General features: G+C 33.4%; 2 protein-coding genes across 2 annotated transcripts in view; one reads left to right on the forward strand and one right to left on the reverse strand.

Annotated features, from left to right (window-relative positions):
• LOC132715517 (small ribosomal subunit protein mS23-like) lies at window positions 1-10,377 on the reverse strand. Its single transcript, XM_060698529.1, has 5 exons — window positions 10,250-10,377; window positions 6,318-6,479; window positions 3,550-3,630; window positions 1,950-2,067; window positions 1-398 (listed from the first exon to the last, which is right to left on the reverse strand). The coding sequence occupies exons 1-5, from the start codon at window positions 10,291-10,293 to the stop codon at window positions 312-314; spliced, it is 492 nt and encodes a 163-aa protein (XP_060554512.1). The 5' UTR covers window positions 10,294-10,377; the 3' UTR covers window positions 1-311.
• LOC132715516 (uncharacterized) overlaps window positions 10,316-22,823 on the forward strand; it is a 17,847-nt gene continuing 5,339 nt past the window's right edge. The window contains exons 1-9 of the mRNA XM_060698527.1: window positions 10,316-10,452; window positions 14,353-14,486; window positions 15,779-16,025; window positions 18,301-19,038; window positions 19,413-19,617; window positions 20,085-20,162; window positions 20,714-20,836; window positions 21,824-21,893; window positions 22,445-22,565. Of these exons, the coding sequence (XP_060554510.1) occupies window positions 14,446-14,486; window positions 15,779-16,025; window positions 18,301-19,038; window positions 19,413-19,617; window positions 20,085-20,162; window positions 20,714-20,836; window positions 21,824-21,893; window positions 22,445-22,565 (1,623 nt within the window). The 5' untranslated portion in view covers window positions 10,316-10,452; window positions 14,353-14,445. The remainder of the gene's footprint in view (window positions 10,453-14,352; window positions 14,487-15,778; window positions 16,026-18,300; window positions 19,039-19,412; window positions 19,618-20,084; window positions 20,163-20,713; window positions 20,837-21,823; window positions 21,894-22,444; window positions 22,566-22,823) is intronic.

Consider the following 22,823-nt stretch of genomic DNA (forward strand, 5'->3'; position numbering starts at 1 on the left):
TCACATGAAAAATATTTTAAAATTCAAATTCCTCTTGTAGCATAATCCAATTTTCAAATTGTAACTGTCGTTTTCTTCCAAAGTTATTTAAACAAAAGCAAATGGGAAAATAAATAATTTTTGTTCATCACTAATACTGATAACACCTACATATTCCCAGACTTTTTGAAGAAGAGCAATATAACATTTCAGTGATTGTCTGAAATAGCAAGACTGACACAGGTGATCCAGAGTAATCTGTCTGTCCTTTCACAATGAAGAGTCTTAAGCCAATCAAAATAAAGCTTCTATCTGTATTAATGTAAGTCCTATCAATACCAATCTTGTTTAATTGTATGTACCTCCTTCTGACTGCTAGTTTGAATGTCATCAAACAGAGGTTTTGGTTCAACAAATGTCTGAAATTGAAACAGAAAAAGAAATATAAATGAATGTTGCTGAAATAAAACTTCTTGTGATACAATACCTTCAAGCTATAGGGTAAGAAAGATACTTCTAAGAGCACACAAGTATTATCTTATTAAAAGCTCATAGTCTCCTTGAGGATATGTATATAATATACATATATACAGTAAACAACCCTAAATTGATTTAAACTCACATCAGTTTGTTTACTGTTTTGTTTGATTTCATTCACACTGACATGTAAAGGTTATATGGCAACTTTCGGCTTTATTGTTGAAATAACAGCCAAAGTGTCCCTTTAGAACCACTGACCTTCTGTAAGCTAGCATCAGTGTAGCTCATCAACATATCAACATTGTCTGTTTATACCAAAGTATTGTAAAATTCCTATTAAACGCCCCCGGGGGCTAAACATTTTCCAAAAGGGGGCTATTATTACAACACGTTTTTTCCTAAATCCAAACATCATTTAAAATACACTTAGTGTAAACAAGTGTTGGTAATAACATTAAAATGTGTTGATTTTAAAGTTAATGTGATACATTTTTGTATTTACTATGAAATAAAATGGATTGTGAAGGATTTGAATAAAATTAAGGATTTATTAAAGAGTTCACCACTGATGAGCAGATTTTTGTTCCATATCAAAAAGCCCGGGGGGCTTTTATTAGGGGCGGGGCGTTTATTAGGAATATCTAAATAAAGCAAACATATACCCATTTCCTCCAATATTATAAAACTGTCTTATCTAAACATTGATGTGAGATATTTGTGTATGACAAAGGTCAAAGTATCATGACTATCTGGGCACAGATACCAGTCTTCTCTGTCATGATAATATACCTGCTAACTTTCTACATAAACAGCAAATAACATACTGTCCATGTCGCCTTTACTGTACAGGAACAATAGTTAAAGATGCAAGCCTTCTGATTACCATGACTTTTTAGAAATATTCTTAACAACTGATATAAGACTTTGATTTGATAAACTTTGAATTATCTAAAGATATACACTTTTTGTATATCACATCTAGTAGTCATACTGTTTTCATCATTTCACATATTTCACCTGCATGCTTATGTATCAATACGGAGAACATCAGGTCTGCAACCTTCGATTTTTCAAACGTATTTATTACTGGCTCAAGTGATATAGAAAAGTTATAAAAAATAAAAGACATTTTAAATAAAATGCTTGAAGTTATTAGTCTAACAATGTACAAAATTTGACTCTATATTTAATGTAAAATATATCATGAAAAAAAAACACAACCAAAGTGATGATCAGATGCTAAAAATGAATTCTGACTAAACATAATCAATCAATTATAATTAATTTGTTACCTACAGTGTTCAGATAAGACTAATAACTTCAAGTATTCTTTGAAAGAAAAAAATAAAGCAGAAAAAGAAACTAACTTAAAAATCAGATCACTCAAAATTTCATTTTTTTAACATATATCTGGAGGTGAGCAACTTGATAGCAAAAATATATATAATTACTAATGTATTTAAAAGTATGAGACATATTAAAAGCCCAACCTTTTTCTCCTTTCTGATATATTTACCACCATTATCATTTAGATGCAACTGTACAGCATCCATTATCTCATCGGGTGACATTCCTGGTTTTTGTAATTCCAAATAACACTCTACAAACCTGAAAAATATATCATTTCTCTTGTAACTTCATTATTAACAAGGATATTTTTGGAAACAATGGTTGCTACCAAACAAATTAGCTCGTGAAAAATGGAAGAATTTGCAGTGATTTTTTTTTTTTTTTTTTTTATCGCAAATGTGGCTTTCTGAAGGGGATAATATAGCCTGAGAAATTAGAAAATTTGGGGGAAAAAATCAAAGAATTAATTGTACATATATACCTTGGCCTGAGGGCTTTTGGGTTATTACAGGGTTATTTACAATGTTTGAGCATCAATTACGAATGTCCACATTGTTTTAAGTCTCTTAAAATGTCGGAAATGAATGGGAAAATAAAGTCATGCTTTCCAGTTGGATAGGAATAATTTATAACAGATTTTCTAACGACTCAGTTTTTAAACAATTTTTGTCTTTTACTAACAAATTATGTCAGCTGTAAATTCTCTCATTTTCAAAACTGGGTAGCAAGAAATAAATGTCATCAGATTCCTATTATTTTCTTAAGTTTTTCTAAATGATTTGTATCCCGAAAATATATTACACATGAAAAAACCTTTTTTCTGTAATAATAAGGATATTTGCCATGTCTTGCCAAAAATGGTCAAATTGTCGTAAAATAATCTTCCTATGCTCAACAAAAACAAAATTACTACCCAGCACCTGTTACCTGTATATATTAAACAATAAACGGGTGCTGGATAGTAATTTTGTTCTTATTAATCAAAAGGATATTACTTTATGATAATTTGACCATAATTGGCAAGACAAATTTGCCGAACGCCTGCAATCAATTGTTAATATTTTATGAGTGAATGAATTATGGATGTTTGCCACAATCAAATGAATCAAACACTGGAAAACAAAAAATTCAAAAACGAAAGATTCAAAACTAGATAAAAAGGCAACATTGACTTAATCAACCAATGACACAGATGTCTAAAACAAAATACATCTCTAAATGTGAATTAAATCAAATTACCTGAAAATTTTACAATTTGAAGGTGCCGAATTTGTAAAAGAAGGAATTTTCTATAACACCAGTCAAATCAGCTCCATACAGACTTTACTAGACCAAATTACCTGTCTTAATGTCAAACTACTTGTTAAAGTTTAACCCAGTGTTTATTTTTTCATTTTTTTGAAGAATTTTACTAAACTGGTACAGGGGATTTTTTCCCTCTCAAAAATTTGGGGAAAATTCATACTTACAGAGAGAAGAATGAGGCCAAATTTCTGCCCTTAATCAGACCTTAAAGCTCTGTAGCCTGTGCAAAATTATATACTGCTACTACATATTACTTCCATTCAGGGAAAAATACATGACTCCATTTTATGTCAAAATATAATTAACAATTCTGGCAGATTAATAATTAATTATATGTTTACTTTGATTTTTGTTTGCCTCTGTACATTAAAGTTTAAAACTCGCATGTAGATAATCTGTTGAGCTTACCCTACTGGCAACAAAATTAAAACTCACTTTTGTGCCTTTGAATGTATTTGGCCCTTTCCTTTTCTAATATTGAATACATCTCTATCAACAAACTCGTCAAAATATTTACTGCAAATAAAGAAAATTTAACTATGACATAAAAACAACAATGATTTTTTTTTCTTTTTGCATTTCTTCCACATTGAATCCTCCAAAATGTTAACCCATCTAATACAAATGCTAACTTTTGTAGCCCTAAATATCATTTGTAACAGTTATCTTCACTGCCAAATGAAGAGCAATGAATCCAATGATGGCCCTATTTCGCTCACCTGTGATACAGAAAATGTCTCATATCTTAAATACAGAAGTAAGCAATAAGGCCATATCAGGTGTGGCATTTTTTTTACTGCTGCACACTTTATTAAATATGTGTTAACATCTGCTGGGAATTGCTACATGCCAAATAGAAAAAGTTCTGCACACACTTGCCACTCACAGTTATCGGTTCGAATCCCTCCCAGGCTTTTTGATCTTTTGATCTGAGGAAGATATCCAACTAGCTTACATAACGTTGGTGGTTCTACTCAGGTGCCCATTTGTGTCTCAGTTTCTTCCTTCACTAGTAAAACTAGAAAGTTGCCATAAAACCTATACTGTGTTGGCCCAACATAACATCAAACCAAAAAGAAAAAGAAAAAAATAACAACAACATTTTATGCAAGAGGGCCATGATGACCCTGAAATCGTTCACCTGTATATAGGCCCCTGGGCGAAGGCCAATTTTAAACCAGGGGCTTTTATTTGAACAAACTTGGTCGACACCCATTAGAAGACAGTGTTTTTTTCTCTCCTTTGGAAATGGTGCCGATACCAGACTGATTGGGAAAAATGCGTTATTTTGACTCAAATTGGGAATTTTTATTAAGCATCTTTTCAGCTACAAATAAGATTAACTGATTAGTCATAATGAATAAAGACATGTAACAGCTTCTACTGTCTAGGTAGAACTATAGATTGGTGATTTATATAAACATGTTTGATTTTAAATGATTTAAGAGAAATCTCATGGCCTTTTGGGAATTTTGAACAGTCATTTTGGGAATTTTCACATCAAAAATTGGGAATTTTCATGTCTTTTTTCCATTGGAAACAGTACCTTTTTCGGGTAGTAGTTATATAAAAAAAAAAAAAACTGGAAGAAGTTTCATGATAAATATCTAAACTCTAGCTCTTTGGGTTTTTTAAAAGAGGATGTTTCATGCCAAAGATTTAAGCTCTAGCTCTTTTGGTTTTTTAAAAGAAGATTTTTTAATTTTTTTTCTGCATGGAATTAAATTCTTTGAACAATTTTTAAGTTGACTACCAAATAAAAAGAACATTCCTGTGAAGTTTGCATGAAGAGGAGATGTTGTTTTAAGTAAAAGTTTACGGACAGACGCCGGACGAAAAGCAATCACAAAATCTCACCATGTCACTTTGTGACAGGTGATCTAATAAAAAATACTCTCAGCTCAAGGCATGTAGTTCACACAAAAAGACTTAACTTTATTTGCCTTTGTAAGATTGCATATGTATATTTGATTTTGGCATTGTAGTTTCAGAGAAGATTTTTACTATATACAAGAAACATTATGTAAACCACTGGTAAATGACCCATTTTAAAGGCCATCTCACCATGTCACTTTGTGACAGGTGATCTAATAAAAAATACTCTCAGCTCAAGGCATGCAGTTCACACAAAAAGACTTAACTTTTTTTTTTATTTGTCTTTGTAAGATTGCATATGTATATTTGATTTTGGCATTGTAGTTTCAGAGAAGATTATTTTAAGTCATTTTTAGCTCGACTATTCGATAAGAATAAGAAGAGCCATTGTAGTCACCCGGGCGTCAGCGTCCGCGTAACCACTTATGTTAAAGTTTTTGTAATAGTTCAAATATTTTCAAAGTCCATTGACATATGGCTTTGAAACTTTGCACACTTATTCACCATCATGACCCTAACCTGTAGACAGGAGGAAGTAACTCTATCAAGCATTTTGACAGAATTATGCCCCTTTTTCGACTTAGAATTTACGTTAAAGTTTTTGTAATAGTTCAAATATTTTCAAAGTCCATTGACATATGGCTTTGAACTTTGCACACTTGTTCACCATCATGACCCCAACCTGTTAACAGGAGGAGGTTACTGTATCAAGCATTTTTTTTTCTATCAAGCACTAAGAATAGTCGAGCTTTGCTGTCCTACCGACAGCTCTTGTTACTATATACAAGAAACATTATGTAAACCACTGGTAAATGACCCATTTTAAAGGCCATTAGTTAAACTGAGTAGGTCCTTTTTAAAGGTCCATTTTAAAAAGCTATTTTTGAGACCAGTGCTGTAATATGTATCCCCACAAGTAGATCCATCAAACATATCTGAGCTAACAGTATACTATATCTCTGGTCTGTTGCTCACCTGCTTGCTAATTTGTCAGGCTTTCTGGTAACTTTCCCCCCACAAGGCCTGACTTTCAATGCAATAAAAGCACTGTATGCAGTGTTAACACAACACCCGTCTCTTAAAATATTCTAAATTGAAAAAGGGGTATAACTCAAAAAATATTGCTTTCAGAATTATGCCCCTTGTCTTACAACCTTGTCATGATATTAAAGCAAACATTCCGAGTCTCGTGTTGATAATTTTTAAAATGTTTGAATAATTAATAGGCTACATAACATTTTTGCACGACAATGACGTCCCAGTGACCATAATAGCTTGATTTTTCTTCTTTGAAACAGATAAACTCAAAATGTGTGAAAAATACATACGCTCTAATTAGATCCTCGGGATACAGTATATTCTTTACTTCAACTGTTGGCACCTTACGGTCATAAGATGGTTCAACCTTGGGTGGAAATCTTTCCCAGATATCATACCATAATGGACGATCTTTCTTATCTAAAGCTTCTGATTTCAGTAACCCTTCAACACTGTAATAAAATATAAATTAAATACTTAACATTATAATGATTATATACAAGATAACTAGACTCTGATGCATTGATACTTGTTTAACAAAATACAGTCTACATAAAAAACCTGAAAATGAGTTAATTGTTATGTTACTGGTAACTATATAACCAGTGTCAGTGTAGTTTTCTTTATCACTGTAAAGATTATATCATATGGCCATACATTATCATATAATCATCCATAACAATAGTGGTTTTTTGTTGTTGTTTTTTCAAGCAGTTTTGGGGCCAAAATAAGGCCATATTCACAAAAATATCTTTTTTCATTCAAAGTTGTTTAATGAAAATTCACAAGTGTCAAATTGTTGTTACTGACAAAATTGTCACTGACTTAAAAACATGAGAAACAGAGACATTAAAATATCAGATACATGTATATTGAAATAAGATGTTTATCATGATTCAAAGCATTTTCCCACACATTTATTCAGGTGACATTATGATAATCCAAATGTAAATGGTAAGTGTAATGGAAAAAGTCGTAATAATGTTACACTCTGTCATAATTGTTTTCAATTCTTTATTTGTTACAAATAATCAATAATTCACATAACCCACAGGAACTTCTACAAATACATGTAGCCTTTCATCTGATCATGACCAAATTAGAACTTGACTTGTATGTTCTGGTAAAATAACAGCACATTCAATGTCAACCTCAGGCACACATTCCTACAAAAGTTAGAGTAGAAACTGAATATTTCTTATTTTTTCTAAGTTCAAGAAAGATAACTCTGTCAAAAATCATTGGACCAAAATCAAATTCGAACTTGACTTGTATTTTCTTGTTAAATACCTGCACATGCAAATTCAACCTTACAAACTGACAAGAAACATGGCAATGCCATGAAACCAGGTTTTCAATTATCACCATTGTAGATAAATATGTTGTATTTGAAATACAAATACAAGCAACAAACAATGTAACTATGTGCAATGTAAAACATGAATAATGTAGGAGGAATTGCGCACAGAAGAAGTGTTCACTATTTATATTCTGTATAAGGAAAAGAAAACAAAGGGCCATAATTAGGTTAAAAATTATCCAATCACAAAACCCCGACAATATGTGCCAGGGCACTTGATGACAAAGCTTCTGTGAAAGTTTGAACAAAATCCGTTGAGAAATGTAGGAAGAGTGCAGCACAGAAGAAATTGTTCACTATATATTCTATATAAGGAAAAAAAACAAAGGGCCATAATTAGGTCAAATATTATCCTATCACAAAACCCCGACAATATGCGCCAGGGCACTTGATGAGCAAGCTTCTCTGAAAGTTTTGTCAAAATCTGTTGAGAAATGTAGACGGAGTTGCGCTCAGAAGAAATTGTTCACTATATATTTTATATAAGGAAAAAAAACAAAGGGCCATAATTAGGTCAAATATAGACCAATTGCAAAACCCTGACAATATGTGTCAGGGCACTTGATGCATAGCTTCTGTAAAAGTTTGGTCAAAATCCGTTGAGAAATGTAGGAGGAGTTGCTCACAGAAGAAATTGTTCACTATATATTCTATATAAGGAAGGAAAAAAAACAAAGGGCCATAATTAGGTCAAATATTATCTAATCGCAAAACCCCGACAATATGCGCCAGGGCACTTGATGACAAAGCTTCTGTGAAAGTTTGGTCAAAATCCGTTGAGAAATGTAGGAGGAGTTGCGCACAGAAGAAATTGTTTACGCCCGCCCGCCGACATACCTCAATCTAATAACCAGTTTTTTCCTTCGGAAAACCTGGTTAAAAATTTCAATTTTTTGCCAACAGTCAAGAGGGATAACTTTGTCCAAAATCATCGAACTATGACCAAATTCAAACTTGACCTGCTTATTAATCTGATGTATTTATATGTCAAATTTGAGTTGAATGTGTACAACTGTTGGGGAGATGATGAACAGAAACTGAAAATTTCCTAATTTTTTGACCTAATGACGGAACAGGGTAACACCACAGGCACAAGTGAAGTATGAGACCTGGGAGGGAAAATACGACTAGATTAATAAAAAATCCAGTGTTTATCTTAAATGTGTAAAAAAAAAAAAAAATTTGCAATATGAGTCCCCCTAAAAATATACTATAAGTTAAGAGAAGGCCGGAAATTCCAGATTTGAGCCTACGAGCCTACAAGCAAGAGGTTCATTTCCCGGGCCGATGTGAAAACAATTGTCCAGACAATAAAAAAACATTACATCACTATTTCATGATTGTATTAAGCTTCCAAATGAGACCAGCCAGAAGTCTCTAGCCCTTCCCGTTAATGAAATATCTATCAGGAAACAAATGCATTCTTGCTAAAAATCCCTGGTACACTAAGACAAAATTGTGGCACAGTGATTCAATATGTAAACATTAGACTAATACATGTTTGTCAGCGGAGTAAGGGTCAATTTGACCCTTCATAATTTCAAATGACCCCCATATTTTTATAGAGAGGGTCACAAATGACCCCAAAAATCTAGTCTGGCAGAAACACTGTGTGATGTGTATATTTAAAAGGAAATCAAATAAAAAACAAAGAATATATAGAATTCTATGTTATACCTATCAATGAAATTTTCAGTGTCAGTTCTAGTTGGGCACCACAATTTTAATGTAAGTCAATAATAATAGGCGGGTATTCCGATAACAAAACAATCACAACATTTCAGATCAATAATAATCGAGTGTTCCAAGTAAAAACGGAAGCTTGCATGAAATACCGAATGACACCTTTAAAACGAAAAAATGAACAATTTTTTAGCATACTTCCGGTTCTTCGTTCACATTCTTTGCCTAAATTAAATTTCATATTATTACTAAATACATTAAATGGGACCACTCACAACTGTCTAATTATGCAACATTCGAGTTTTAAACCTCTCCAGGGTCTTCCGATTACTTTCTAGGAACCAAGCATCCTTGTGCAAACATTGGTTTCATTGCTACTGGCCAATCAGAAGACTCGTAACAAAATACTGAACAAATGAATTACAATGGTGTAGAAAGCAATCGAAAGACTGTGGAGAACTGACATGGTCTCTTAATAATATGAAATTAGGCAAAGCCTATGAATGGGGAAGTCGGTTTAAAAATTGTTCATTTTTCCGTTTTAACTTATGTTTGTTCCATTATCTGAATACTCCAACTATTATCATTGAGATACCTTTAATATGGTGGCACCCAATTAGAACTGACTGAAAATTTCATTGATAAATACTGTATAGAATTTTCTATATTTTTTAATGTGTATTGTTTTTTATTTGATTTTTTTTTATAAACATACACATTTAGTCTATAGACAGGCAAGCCAACACCCAGGCCCGCTTTGCAGTCCATGCCTTTGACTTCCCCATATAAAGAACATGATCTCAAACCTGTTATTATTATAGTATCTCTGAAATTCTACTCCATAAAAAGATTCTTATATCTGTATCACATGACATTGAAGTACCCTACAGGATTCGGGAAAAAAGTTTTGGTCCAAATCCCCTAATTTTTGAAGACAAATCACTATTTAATGTCTAGAAATATAGCATGTTGTATTTTAATCACTTAATTGAAAGTAATTTTTGAAAATCAATAGCATCCTCTGACCCAACTCATTCACTCATTGTCATTATTTTTCGCGATAATCTATAATTTCCACAGGCGCCTTTTAATCATTATTAAAAAATCACGATTATTATTACTGAAATTTCAAATTTCTTTTAATAGCGAATAGTTTTCTTCTATGGTGATCTTTCATACCGTCTAAAAACTGTTTTATATTTGTGAACTCGAGAACCTGCCATTTCGCATCTTGGTTAATCAGAAGCTTTCTAGAATGACGCGAGATTTCTCGAGATATGAAAGTTTCCGGTCGAAAAAAAGTCCCAAAATAAAAATAAAAAAATATTAGTTTTCATTTAGAATCCATAAAGGTCAATTTTGGTTTCTTTTTTTAATCAAAGGTGAGCTTTTCGAATTTGAGTTCTCTATATGTTTATGAGTAAAAAAATTGAGAAAATGTTTTAGATTTGAAGGTTTCGTTTATAAACTTCAGATCAGACTAAGATTTTTATAGAAATTATAACAAGATCCCTCTGTTTTGACCCTATCATGAGCCAATGAAGGGGCATAAAGTGTATTCTGTCTGTATGTAATAAGTGTTCTCAAAATTGTAACAACCGTGATCAACAATTACTGGGTTTGTAAATTTCTAAACTGGTCGTTGGATAGACGTCACAGAGTGTTGGACTGTGAATCGCAAAACCAGGGTAAAATCACAGACGCTTGGGGATCAGGTCCTGCCCCCTCCCCCCAACACGATACGCCCCTGTCAACATTCTACCAAAAATGTTTTAATATTTAAACACGAATTGGACATCTGCTACAACGGTAATGTAACGATTCGCCACATTAACAATTCGCAACATAACGATTCGACACAGAGTAATAATGATTCGCCACAGTTAAACAACGATATGCCACGTGTTCAAATACAAACTTTTTCACACCTGTTTTCAAACTGTTGATGGAAAACTTTTTTCCTTTTAGGCCATTATTTTTTGATATTTCGGTTTACTGACCCGCCGACTCTGTATTTTGGGAAAATGAAAAAAAAAAAAAAAAAAATCTGCCCCCAAAAAAAATCTGTGTTGTCTTGAAATACGCTGCTAATAACGACTTGTCAAAGAAATGTCGCGGTAAGTATTTTAATTAACTGTTAAACCTACCATATGCCAGACTATTTTACATACGATTTATACAGTGAGATACGCAACCGGTTATCTTTACTGGAGAATAGCCTGTCGTCTGCTAGTTGGGGAAAGTATTTATTGGTGTATTATGAAAGAATGTCTGTTAAATGGGGTCAAGCCATTCTCACAGAATTATAATTAGGCTTTGATCATATTTCATCAATGCATTGAAGGTCGAAATGCGTAAAAATGTAAAAAAAAAAAAGAAAAAAAAAAACACGCCAAATTACGTAGGCAATTACATTCAAGGACAGAGCGAGAGAAATCTGCTGCAATTGACAAGATCAGTATTTTCAGATTTAACAAAAAAAAATTAGTCTGTAAAAGCAGATTGAATACAGGTTTTCAAACAAACAAAATAAAAAAATGCCCGCACTTACTTTTAATAGATTTTTATGTCAAAAATTGACCTGCTTTTTATCCGATAAAAATATTTTCACAATGGGCAAAATTGAACATGACTTTGTGTAATCTTTTCTTGACACTTTTTTTTAACATCTGATCTATAAAGAAATGAGTGCAAGTCAGCTGATTTTCGGCACCTTTGATGATTCAGATTACACAGCAGCGGGTAAACATCAAAGAATGACAGATTCTTTTGAAAAGCTCGCTTGCCACTTGTCAAAAGTCATTGTGTGTAGATTTCATGTGTGTTTTTAAGCAATGGCAATATGAGCAAAATATTTTTTTTGTGTATTTAAACAATCTTTGGAATAGACAATCGGCGATGTATTTAATTTCATTGCTCTAGTAAGTACTATGTATATGTATGCACCACATTTATAGTTATGAAAACTTTTTTTTTTTTTTTTTTTTTGCCGCCGCCGACCCTACCTTTTTTTGGAAAAAATCAGTAAACCAAAATATAAAAAAAAATTGGCCTTATATTTCATTTGTTAATTTTATTGAATAAAAACACATGAAAACCAAATATTTTATTACCAAAATTACATTTATTAACACATTTTAAATAAGTTAAACATCGTTATTTATATAAACTGGAAAATTATACTAACAACTTTTATTGAATGAAGACACATGAAAACAAATATATTTTATTACCAAAATTACATTACACTTTGTAGATAAGTTAAACTTCGCTATTTATATAAATATTTATATTTATATTATTGTTACGTAGTTTGGGGACCTTTCTGTTGAAAATGTGTTAAATCGTATACATATACATGCACAGTGCGTTAACTGGAGTGCAGGTATTAGTTACCCGCACTCCAGAGCATGCCCATTGATTGGCTCATTTTTGCTGGGGTTTACTTATTGTGACGGAAGACAAAGGGAAAGCGACAGAAATATCATATTCAGATGCTCGTTCATTGGTTCATTCATACGCCCCCTCATACAAATCAGATAGCCTTGTGTTTCGATGCTCTTTCTATTACTTTATCGATGGGGGCCTTAATTTCATATTAGCTTGTATTAAGAAACATTATTAAATTATTGTCATTGTCAAATTATTAAAAAAAAATGAAATAAGTTTGTTGAATACTAAAAAAATCATTATTATAATCATACTGTGGCGAATTGTTATTTAACTGTGGCGAATCGTTATTACTCTGTGGCGAATCATTATGTGACAAATCCTTAGTGTGGCGAATCGTTACTAATTCGCTACAACGATACAACTTGTTTTCAAACAATTTTTACATATATCTGAAAATATAATATTACCTTTTACCATCAAGTCTCAATAAAGTAAAGATGTAAAGATTGCAGACTCAAAAATGTAAATCCTTCATTTGTACTTGTACTTTAGTTCCATCATGTACAGAAGCTATAGCAGTTCTACTATAAATCATAATGGTAAGGAAACTTATGTCACAGTATTGAACTGTTCACTAATCAGGGCCAAAAAACCATTCTTTGTAGAGGCCGAATATAGGCTGCTTCCCCAACCAAACTAGCCTCTTTTTTTCCCCAGTTTGTTCCTCAAAATTCCCCAGTCTTTTGAAATCCCATAGAATTCAGAACAAAATTAAATGTTGGTGTTGAATTAAGGTCTTTTACTGCCTTATAAGTATTTCCCAGTACTTTTTGCTTTTCTATTTTGATGAACTTGTTAAAATTTTGTGTTAAGTTTGAGACCCCTTTTCCAAAAGTATGCCAAAATCATGCATATTTTCCCCAAGAAAAAGGCTGAGGCCCCTTCCTCAAAAATGGTGTTTTGGCCCTGCTAATTATGGGAGAAAGTGGTTAAGTGGCTGGATAGCTCAGAAGCTAGAGCTGCTGTATGGTATTCCAAGGGTCCCAGGTTCAAGTTCCAGTCAGGCTGCACATTTTTCTCACCAAGTGACATCTTGCGCCCAACGGGGAACCATGACTGCATACATATATAGCTCAGACTCAGAGTTTAATTCACAATGCTCTATAACCCTGAGAAATTCATCCTCGAATGGTGGTGGAGATATTTATCACCTTCAGTGATACTTCTAGGTTTAGAATGGAACATAATGTATTAAACTTGAGAAAAAATGTAGATTTATTTTTATGATTTCTTTTCTTTTTATGCCCCCACAGAGTGGGAGCATATAGCGTTGCACTTGTCCGACCGTCCGTATGTCCCGAAATCTTGTGAACGCAACTCCTCTTTAACCGGACGGCAGATTTTGCTTAAACTTACAGGGATGAACAACCTTAATGTGTAGATGGCAGTAAAGGAAGGAATTTTTGCTGCAACCAAATTTAACAGAATTATGGCCCTTTGTTGATTTTTAGTTTTCAACTTGTGGCACATGAAGTCCAAAAAATATTTGACCTAGAGTCATAAGATTGACAGAGCAGTGGCGTGTGGGGGCATCCGTGTCCTATGGACACATTTCTAGTTTTTAAATTATTTGCTTACAAATACCAGTACATTCTTAATCTTAGACTTGCCTGGTTAGTAGTATATTTAATTTGAAATAGTCGACAGAGCTGCATTTTAAGCTACATGTATAACTAACAATAAAAGGGAGAAATTCCATCCAGCATCAAACACTACCAAAAAATACAGCGCTTAGAAAGAATCCAGAGGATTTCCCGTAGCTGTGTCAAAGTTGTATTTTTCAACATCCAATAGTATCATGTTATAATTCTACCAGTATTCTTTTACAGGAAAGTTACAAGTAAGCAATGTGAGGAAAGTTATATGGAGAACAATGTTAGTGATTAACTTTGATGACAGTTGAACTGGTGAAGTGAGACATAATGGCAACAGCTGAGACAAGACGGAAGGAGGATGAAGCCAGGTATATTACAACACATTATAACTATGGCTGTTCAGAGTATAACACTGATTGAAATTTTAAATAAAGCCATGGTCTGTAATCGTACAAATATTTTACAAATAAGAAATTATTGTTTTAAGCTTGAAGGGACTTACCTTGTTCCACTGATTTGCAGCCTGTAGGTTAGAAATTTCATGTCTTCACTAATATGTCTGTAGAACTTATAACAGGTATTGATTATAATTTGAGCATTTAACTAAAATATTTATGTCATTAGGATGACATACAGAATTCAGATTTCAGTTGCATAACTTACATTTAGTAAGGCTAGGGCTCAGTGGTATTTTTGAACGGTGTCGGCTCTTCTTGATCAATTGAATTGCAGCAAAGATGGCTTAAATGTTTTAGACAAGATTTAAGATTCCTACTTTTTCTGGCTTTGACTCCCATTTTGAAAATCCAAGTGAGAACCCTGTTGTGATGCTGGAATAATAGTTTTGTTCTTATAACTTTCAGTTATTACTTTTCCTTTATTGCAGTGTTTTTTTTCTTCTTTATATAATTACTACCCTAAAAAGGCACTGTTCCCAATAGAAAAAAGACATTAAAATTCCTAATTTCCAATGTTTAAATTCCCAAAATAAAATTCCCAATTTCAAATTATCCAATGTTTAAATTCCCAAAATGGCTGTTCAAAATTCCCACAAGGCCAAGAGATTTCTCTGAAATCATTTAAATCCAACATATTCTCTGAAATCATTTAAATCCAACATATTCATATAAATCACCACTAAATAGTTCTTCCTGGACAGTGGAAGCTGTTAGCTACCTTTATTCATGATGACTAATCTTATTTGTAGCTGAAAAAATGCATAATAAAAATTCCCAATTTAAGTCAAAATAACGCATTTCTCCCCAATCAGACTGATACCGGCACCATTCCCAAAGTAGAGACAAAAAAAACAACACTGTATTGAAAGATGTTTCATTCAAGTTATTGAAATATAAATAAGTAACTTTAATATGTTCACCAAACATTTCTGATTTGAACATTGTGAATGTCTTAATTGTAGACATGTCTACCATAATGTTAAAATTGCTCAGAAAAGGTGTTAATTTGGTCAGACAAAAATGTAAGATTACCCAGAGTTGCATATGGTGTACACAAGTCATATGCTGTCAAAAAATGAAAATATACTAACACTCATTATGTTCTTTGACCACCTTTTAAGTTAACTGATTTGACTGTAAAGATAACAGATTTGATAATGACAACATTCAATGTTTAATTACTTAATATTGTTTATATGTAGAAATCAGGATGCAAGTCCTGGTCAGCGACAAAGTCGTTCACGGCGGAGCACACGGCAGCTTGATTTCTTTCAAGCAATGTCAGATTTTAAGAACATGTTTCCAACACTGGACGATGAGGTTATCGAGGCAGTGCTGAGAGCAAATGATGGTGCTGTTGATGCAACGATTGATCAGTTGCTCACCATGACAATTGATGAGGACATGAGTACTGTGAAGGAGGAAGCAGCAGGTGCAGAATTCAACATGGTATGTAATGACTCCACTTTCACATCAATAGCAGTGAATTTTAAGGTTTGTTGTGGTAAAGTTATAGGTCACCTTAAGGCAAGTTTCAAATAATAGATATGGTAACTATATGATCACCTAACACACAAAACTGTGCTTTTGTTGCAAAAATTCAATTTTTGTAGTCATTTGCTCCTTGTTTGTAAAGGGCCAGTGCCAAATTTAGGTAAAAACTATCATAACTTTTGTTTACTGATATCGTGACTTTTGTTTAATTTCCTTAAATTTTTTCCTTGAGTATATATGTATGCTTACTTGCTACTAGAGAATCTGCATAAAAATACTTGATGTTTGGGTTAAAATATAAAAGCAGTTATTGAAACAGTATCTATTCTTGCTTTAGAAATAGAATTAATAGAATTCTTTACTTACCAATGAACTTTTGTTTAAATAAAATGTCTGAAGCTCATGCTCAGAAATGAACTTTTGTGGTGGCAAGTCGTCCTTCTTGTGTAGTCAATCATGCGTCCTTACCCACAGTTTCTTTAAATAACATCTGCTTTTTATACCCCCGCACAACAAAGTTGTAAGGGGGGTATACTGGAATCAGCTTGTTATACCCCCGCACAACAAAGTTGTAAGGGGGGTATACTGGAATCAGCTTGTCTGTCCGTCCGTCCGGCCGTCCGTCGGTTTTTTCTTGTCCGCCCAATAACTTAAGATTCCTTTGACCCACAGTCTTCATATTTGGCATGGAGGTTAGTCATGATTAGTAGATGACCCCTATTGATTTTGAGGTCACCAGGTCAAAGGTCAAGGTCACAGGGGCCTTGACTTCAAAAAGCTTGTCCGCCCAATAACTTAAGATTCCTTTGACCCACAGTCTTCATATTTGGCATGGAGGCAAGTCATGATAAGTAGATGACCCCTATTGACTTTGAGGTCACCAGGTCAAAGGTCAAGGTCACAGGGGCCTTGACTTCAAAAAGGTTGTCCGCCCAATAACTTAAGATTCCTTTGACCCACAGTCTTCATATTTGGCATGGAGGTTAGTCATGATTAGTAGATGACCCCTATTGACTTTGAGGTCACCAGGTCAAAGGTCAAGGTCACAGGGGCCTTGACTTCAAAAAGCTTGTCCGCCCAATAACTTAAGATTCCTTTGACCCACACTCTTCATATTTGGAATGGAGGTTAGTCATGATTAGTAGATGACCCCTATTGATTTTGAGGTCACCAGGTCAAAGGTCAAGGTCACAGGGACTTTGACTTCAAAAAGTTTGTCTGCCCAATAACTTAAGATTCCTTTGACCCACAGTCTTCATATTTGGCATGGATGTTGATCATGATTAGTAGATGACCCCTTTTGATTTTGAGGTCACTGGATCAAAGGTCAAGGTCATAGGGACTTTGACTTCAAAAAGTTTGTCCACCCATTAACTTACGATTCCTTTGACCTACAGTCTTCATATTTGACATGGATGTTGATCATGACTATAAGGTGACCCCTATTTATTTTGAGGTCACTGGGTCAAAGGTCAAGGTCACAGGGACCTTGACAAAAAAAAAGCTTTTCTTCTCAATTGCTAAAGAATGTCCTGTCCGCAATGTATTGATTTTGACATTTTCACATTTGAAGCATGTAGAATACATAACTTAGCAATGCACTGGCTTAGTAACCTCAGATTTGGCAGGGAGGTTGTTCTTGAGCTCTAAATGGCCACTGTTGATTCTGACAAAGTGGTATGCGGGGGTATTCACGCCATGATAGTGGCAGTTCTAGTTTGAACAAACAAAACAAAAGGTTGCAGGAGCTAAAAGTAGACTTAAAAAATGAATTCTCTCTTGTTTATATTTACATAGGTTTATATAAAAATTACTCTTTTTTTAAAACTACAGTTTTGGTAGGGAGGCTAGCATCATCTTGTGGTCCTCTACAAAAGTTATATAAATCAAGCCCCTGGGGCTAAAATTAGTCCTTTCAAAGGGATCAGTTAATTTAGACTTGTAAAGAAAAAGGAATCTTTTTTTTTTTAAATAAATGTTCTAGAGCTTAAATACTTGGCATGTAAAATTTACATGTGGACCTCTACAACAGTTATATTGAATCATAGCCCTAAAGTAAGAAAAAATATTCCTGCCTTATATTTGTACAATGTAATTGTGACTTCATACAAGTGGAACAGTAGACTTAAATTTGAAAAACATTTTTTTTTTCAATTTTTGAATGAACAGTTCTGGCAGTGGATCTGAGGTGAACTATGTAGGACCATCTTAACTGTCTTGTTTATTTCAGCCACAGATCCCAAGTTATGAGGATCATAGTCTGGTGGCTGCTGGTGGTAGTGAGGATTCTCCCCCATCTTACTCAGAGGCAATGAGAACTCCAGGCCCTACAGACCAAACACAGAGCATTTGGACCACCCCTATAGGTCAACCTAAACTTCCCAGTCGTAATCAGTTAAAACTTGAGGTAGATTCTCACCCTGAACCACTAGGAGCAATGGCTAGATTAAGCCCGGCTGGTCTGCCAAATAGTGCTGGTCAAGGGATTGGATTTTCACCTGTCATGGAGAGCAGTAGTTTCAGTGTTCATAGGACAAATAGTTGTGATAATCAAACCACTTCACTGAAGAGAGAATTCAGGAACTGGAATCCTCCAATGTTGGGTAATTTACCGGATGACTTCTTAAGACTTATGTTACCTGATTCTAAATCTGGAGTAGCTAGTGCCAAATCTGATATTGACAGAACTGCTAACTTGTCAGCTACCCCTGTCAATGTTATGTCGTTGACAGACGCTCGGCCAAAAATACACAAAGGTCGAAGCAAATCAGAAAAGTTTTCACGTTCATTGAGTATGGGTACCAAAGATACAAAAGATAAGGAAAGTAAATCTAAAAGCGCAGAGAAGAAGAATAAATCATCAGAAAAGATATCGAGGTCATTTAGTATGGTGGATGGGGGACAGAAGTCATCTGGTGCCCGGCATAAAGATAGACTTTCTTCATCTCAGTCTAGGAACCATTCTGTGGTAATTAGTTTTCTTATCATTCACATAGAAGTGTAAAGCATTTGTAGATCAATTACACCATGATTGCAATCATAGCTTATAGTAAGTATTAGGATAGTACAATAGTAGGTGATTGAGGCTTTATTTTCCTTGACCAGTTTATGACCACTATTGATATTAATGCCATTAAGTCAGGTTACAGTGACAGGGTGAAATTTTACTTTTAGGGCCTTTGCTGTCTGTTGTCCACAATTCATTCAAATGTCATTTGATGAAACTATAATAAATGTATGGTTCCTACTTGATATTTCATATTTAAAGTTACAAAATGTTCTTTTTTGTAGGTAATAATAGTAATAATAGTTAATTAATGTGTGTGTGTGTGTGTTTTACAGATAATAGAAACACATGACTTCAGTAAGGACATGTTACAAGAGCGTATGAAGGAGAATGAGAGACAGAGACAGCGTACATCGGCAGATATTGACCCAGAGATGGCCCGATATCTCGAGGATGAACGTCTAGCTCTAGCATTACAAAATAGTGAATTTCTACAGGAGTTAAGAAGTAACGATGACTTTATGAAGACTCTAGAAAAGGGTAAAGTTTTATTCTGTTGTCATAGATATATTATGATTCCCAATGGGCATGCAGTCACCTTTCTGAGTTTCTGTCTGTTTGTCTTTTGTCTGTGCTTCCAAAAATTTTTGTTTAGACTAAATTTCAGCAATCATGTGCTTGAATCTATTGACCTTGAATTTTTAAGCTATGGCCCTGAAGTAAAATTTTATGTAATTGGTATAGAGTTTTTGACCTTTGGTGATTCCAATGGTGTTTTTAAATATTAAGCTTAAAAAATTTGTGTTAATTCAAACCTTGACCTTTGTGACCCTGATTTTTTCTACTGGTACTCTGTTGAAATTTTAATCTGGTCTAGCAATGGTTCACAAGTGGGCAATCTAGGATCATCATAAAAACTTTAATGTAAGTCAGTGACTGTAATGAATACACATATAAGCTGAATCCAAATGAACAAAAATGATTGATTTATGGTTTTATTTTTACAGAGAGAGTGAATGAAAAGAGGAAAGATTGCAATACATCAGTTACGGTTACACCCCCAGTTTTAAGACCTTCTGATGACAGTGAGTATATAGTATACCTAGTTTATCCAGAATATTGTTAACTAATGACAAACTGCACTTTTTGTCATGGCTTTTAAAATTATAAGTGTGTTTATGCACATTGTCATGATAGATAGTTACCACTATACACATGTTGAGGATTTTGTCAGAATTTCTTTTTATGATAAATTATAAGGACTACTTAAGTGTAATAAGGAAGTATATTTATCTATGTATATTTAAACTTCTGCTATAAATTACCACTGAAACTATTAATGGCATTAACTATGAAATATTACAATTTCTAATTGTTATCTAATGTGTAAAAATTATTTATGTGAAATATTTGTATGTTGTCACTTATTGAAAAAGAATTTAGTAGTTATAAATGCATAACAGTAACTATGACTACTTAGCAAGAAACTATCAATACAAATCCGATAACTTTGAATACATTACAGTTTACTATTGGTTTCTATTAATACACTTTCAATCAACATTGTAAACTATAAACTTTAACTATTGATCACAAAATGTTGATATGTAAGTAACTATTATATTTATATTTCCAGTACATGAAGGTTATGGTGATGACAGTGATAAAACTTTAGATGCGTTCCCATTTAGTCAGCCTATACCTAAAGATAAAGATGATGATGCTGAACTACGCAGACAACTCACTGGAATGGGCAAAGGTTGGTCTATAGTTAGTTACATCACTGAAAGTATGTGAATAAGTGGCCTTTTCATTGTGAATAAGTGGCCTTTTCATTGTGAATAAGTGGCCTTTTTATTGTGAACAGGTGGTCTTTTCATTGTAAACAGGCGGTGTTTTCATTGTGAACAGGTGGCCTTTTCATTGTGAATAGGTGGCCTTTTTATTGTGAACAGGTGGTCTTTTCATTGTGAACAGGTTGTCTTTTCATTGTGAATAGGTGGTCTTTTCATTGTGGATAGGTGACCTTTTCATTCCCAAGTCTGCATTCAGATTTTATGCAGTAAGTTTATATGCAGGATCTAGTTGACCTCTACAAAAGTTTTATAAAGAGGCATGTCTCTTGGAAAAACAGCCCAATCCTGAAGCCACTTGTTTAACATTTATTTAAAGTTTCCCCGCAGAAACTGCAGTGCCCAGATCTAGGATGTTTGGCATGTAACAACAGCTTGTGGTTCTCAAAAAAAACAAAAATTCTTGAGAGAAAACTAAATGACCAAGGACTTGTTAAACCTACCTATCTACTTATACATTAAAAAAGAAGAATATTTCTGGCATAGAAATTAGATGAGTGATTGAGGGTCATCATGGTCTTCTTGTTATTATGTATGATTATAACTTTTGACAAATGATCTGTCACAGGGTGTTCACTAGCCATGAAATCCTGAGGGTCATTTTGCTAAAGTTTTACTGACTACAAGATTAAATCCCGATGATTTTAACAAAATTTGACCCTTCAATTAAAATCCTTTTGGAAATAAGAGTCATTTCAAGGGTCAAACGGACACACTATATCATCAAGAAATAAGTTAGAATATGAGTACTGGTATTTATTGTTTGTTCTAAGCTGAAAAGAACTATTTTTAAAAATAAAACAGTAGTAACCTAAGAATGGCCAGGTAATAATCTATGTTAACTTTATGATTAGTAAAGCGTTATCTTGATAGATGTCTTAATATGTTTTCAGCATCAAAGAAACAGTTGGCATCATTAGCACGAAAATTCTTCAAGAGAAAGAAGAAAAACTCTAAACAAATGTATCCTTTAATATATGTATTTTATCTTGAAAAATTTGGGAAATGTATTTTAGTTACAAATTTTAATTAAAAACTTCTTTAAGCCAATATTCTACTTTCTTTTTAACACAGTAGTATTTATGCTAGCAAGTATAGTAGGTTTTTGTCTAAAATGACTGCTGATATCATAATTGTAGTACACTATTACTTAATACAGAGCTTCCATTAAGGTCAGAGAGTGCCAAATGTCTGACTTTAGAAGTCAAATTATATAGGTCAAGAAGGAAAAGCATTATATTTTGGAAATCATAGCCAGAATCAAGGAGTAAATGATTCCCAAACTTCCACAAAGAAATTATATGCCTGTCTTGTTGCGATGTTTCATCAACTTATATTTCATTATTATAACTCGCCTAATTTTTACTTGCTTTTTGACTGCACAACCTTGATTATAAATTAATTGGCATGTAAGTTTACAAAGGTAATGTCTCTTTATTTATAAAACATTGTTTGAAATCTTGTTATGGACGAAATATTTTAAGTTAGTTTGAAGACCTTAACGATTTGATCAGACTCGATGGTAAGCTTGCTCCATCAATGATGAATCTTCTAGAAGATGAGGATGAAGAAGAAGAAGATGACTTTCATGTTGACGATCGCTATGGTAACAGTCCTACTGAAATAGAGCCATTGGTAAATACATAATAGAATATTTTTTAAAAAAAATTTAAAAGCTGGTTATAATAATGTCTTTATATAGCCATTTAGTTATAGAATTGTCATTGTAAACTTTTATAATAATATTTCTTTTTCCAGATTAGCTCCTTGTAATTGCCAGAAATAACAATACTTTAAATGTTAGTAAGTCCACTATATATGTGAAAAGGAACTTTGTTTAATGTTATTTCTTTGTTGTTTACACTTCCGCATTCATCAAGGAGTATTTAAGTG

Source organism: Ruditapes philippinarum, unplaced genomic scaffold (assembly GCF_026571515.1).
Source record: "Ruditapes philippinarum isolate M1 unplaced genomic scaffold, ASM2657151v2 ctg1678_1_1_1_1, whole genome shotgun sequence".
NCBI classification, from domain to species: domain Eukaryota; kingdom Metazoa; phylum Mollusca; class Bivalvia; order Venerida; family Veneridae; genus Ruditapes; species Ruditapes philippinarum.

What these genes read in the sequence shown, in the direction of transcription:
- LOC132715517 (XM_060698529.1), bottom strand. Translation starts at nt 10,293, where the DNA reads ATGGCAGGTTCTCGAGTTCACAAATATAAAACAGTTTTTAGACG. An exon ending in TATAAAACAGTTTTTAGACG is followed by an intron (nt 6,480 to 10,249) that starts GTATGAAAGATC and finishes ATTTTATTACAG; the next exon opens with TGTTGAAGGGTTACTGAAAT. An exon ending in ATATCAGAAAGGAGAAAAAG is followed by an intron (nt 399 to 1,949) that starts GTTGGGCTTTTA and finishes TTTCAATTTCAG; the next exon opens with ACATTTGTTGAACCAAAACC.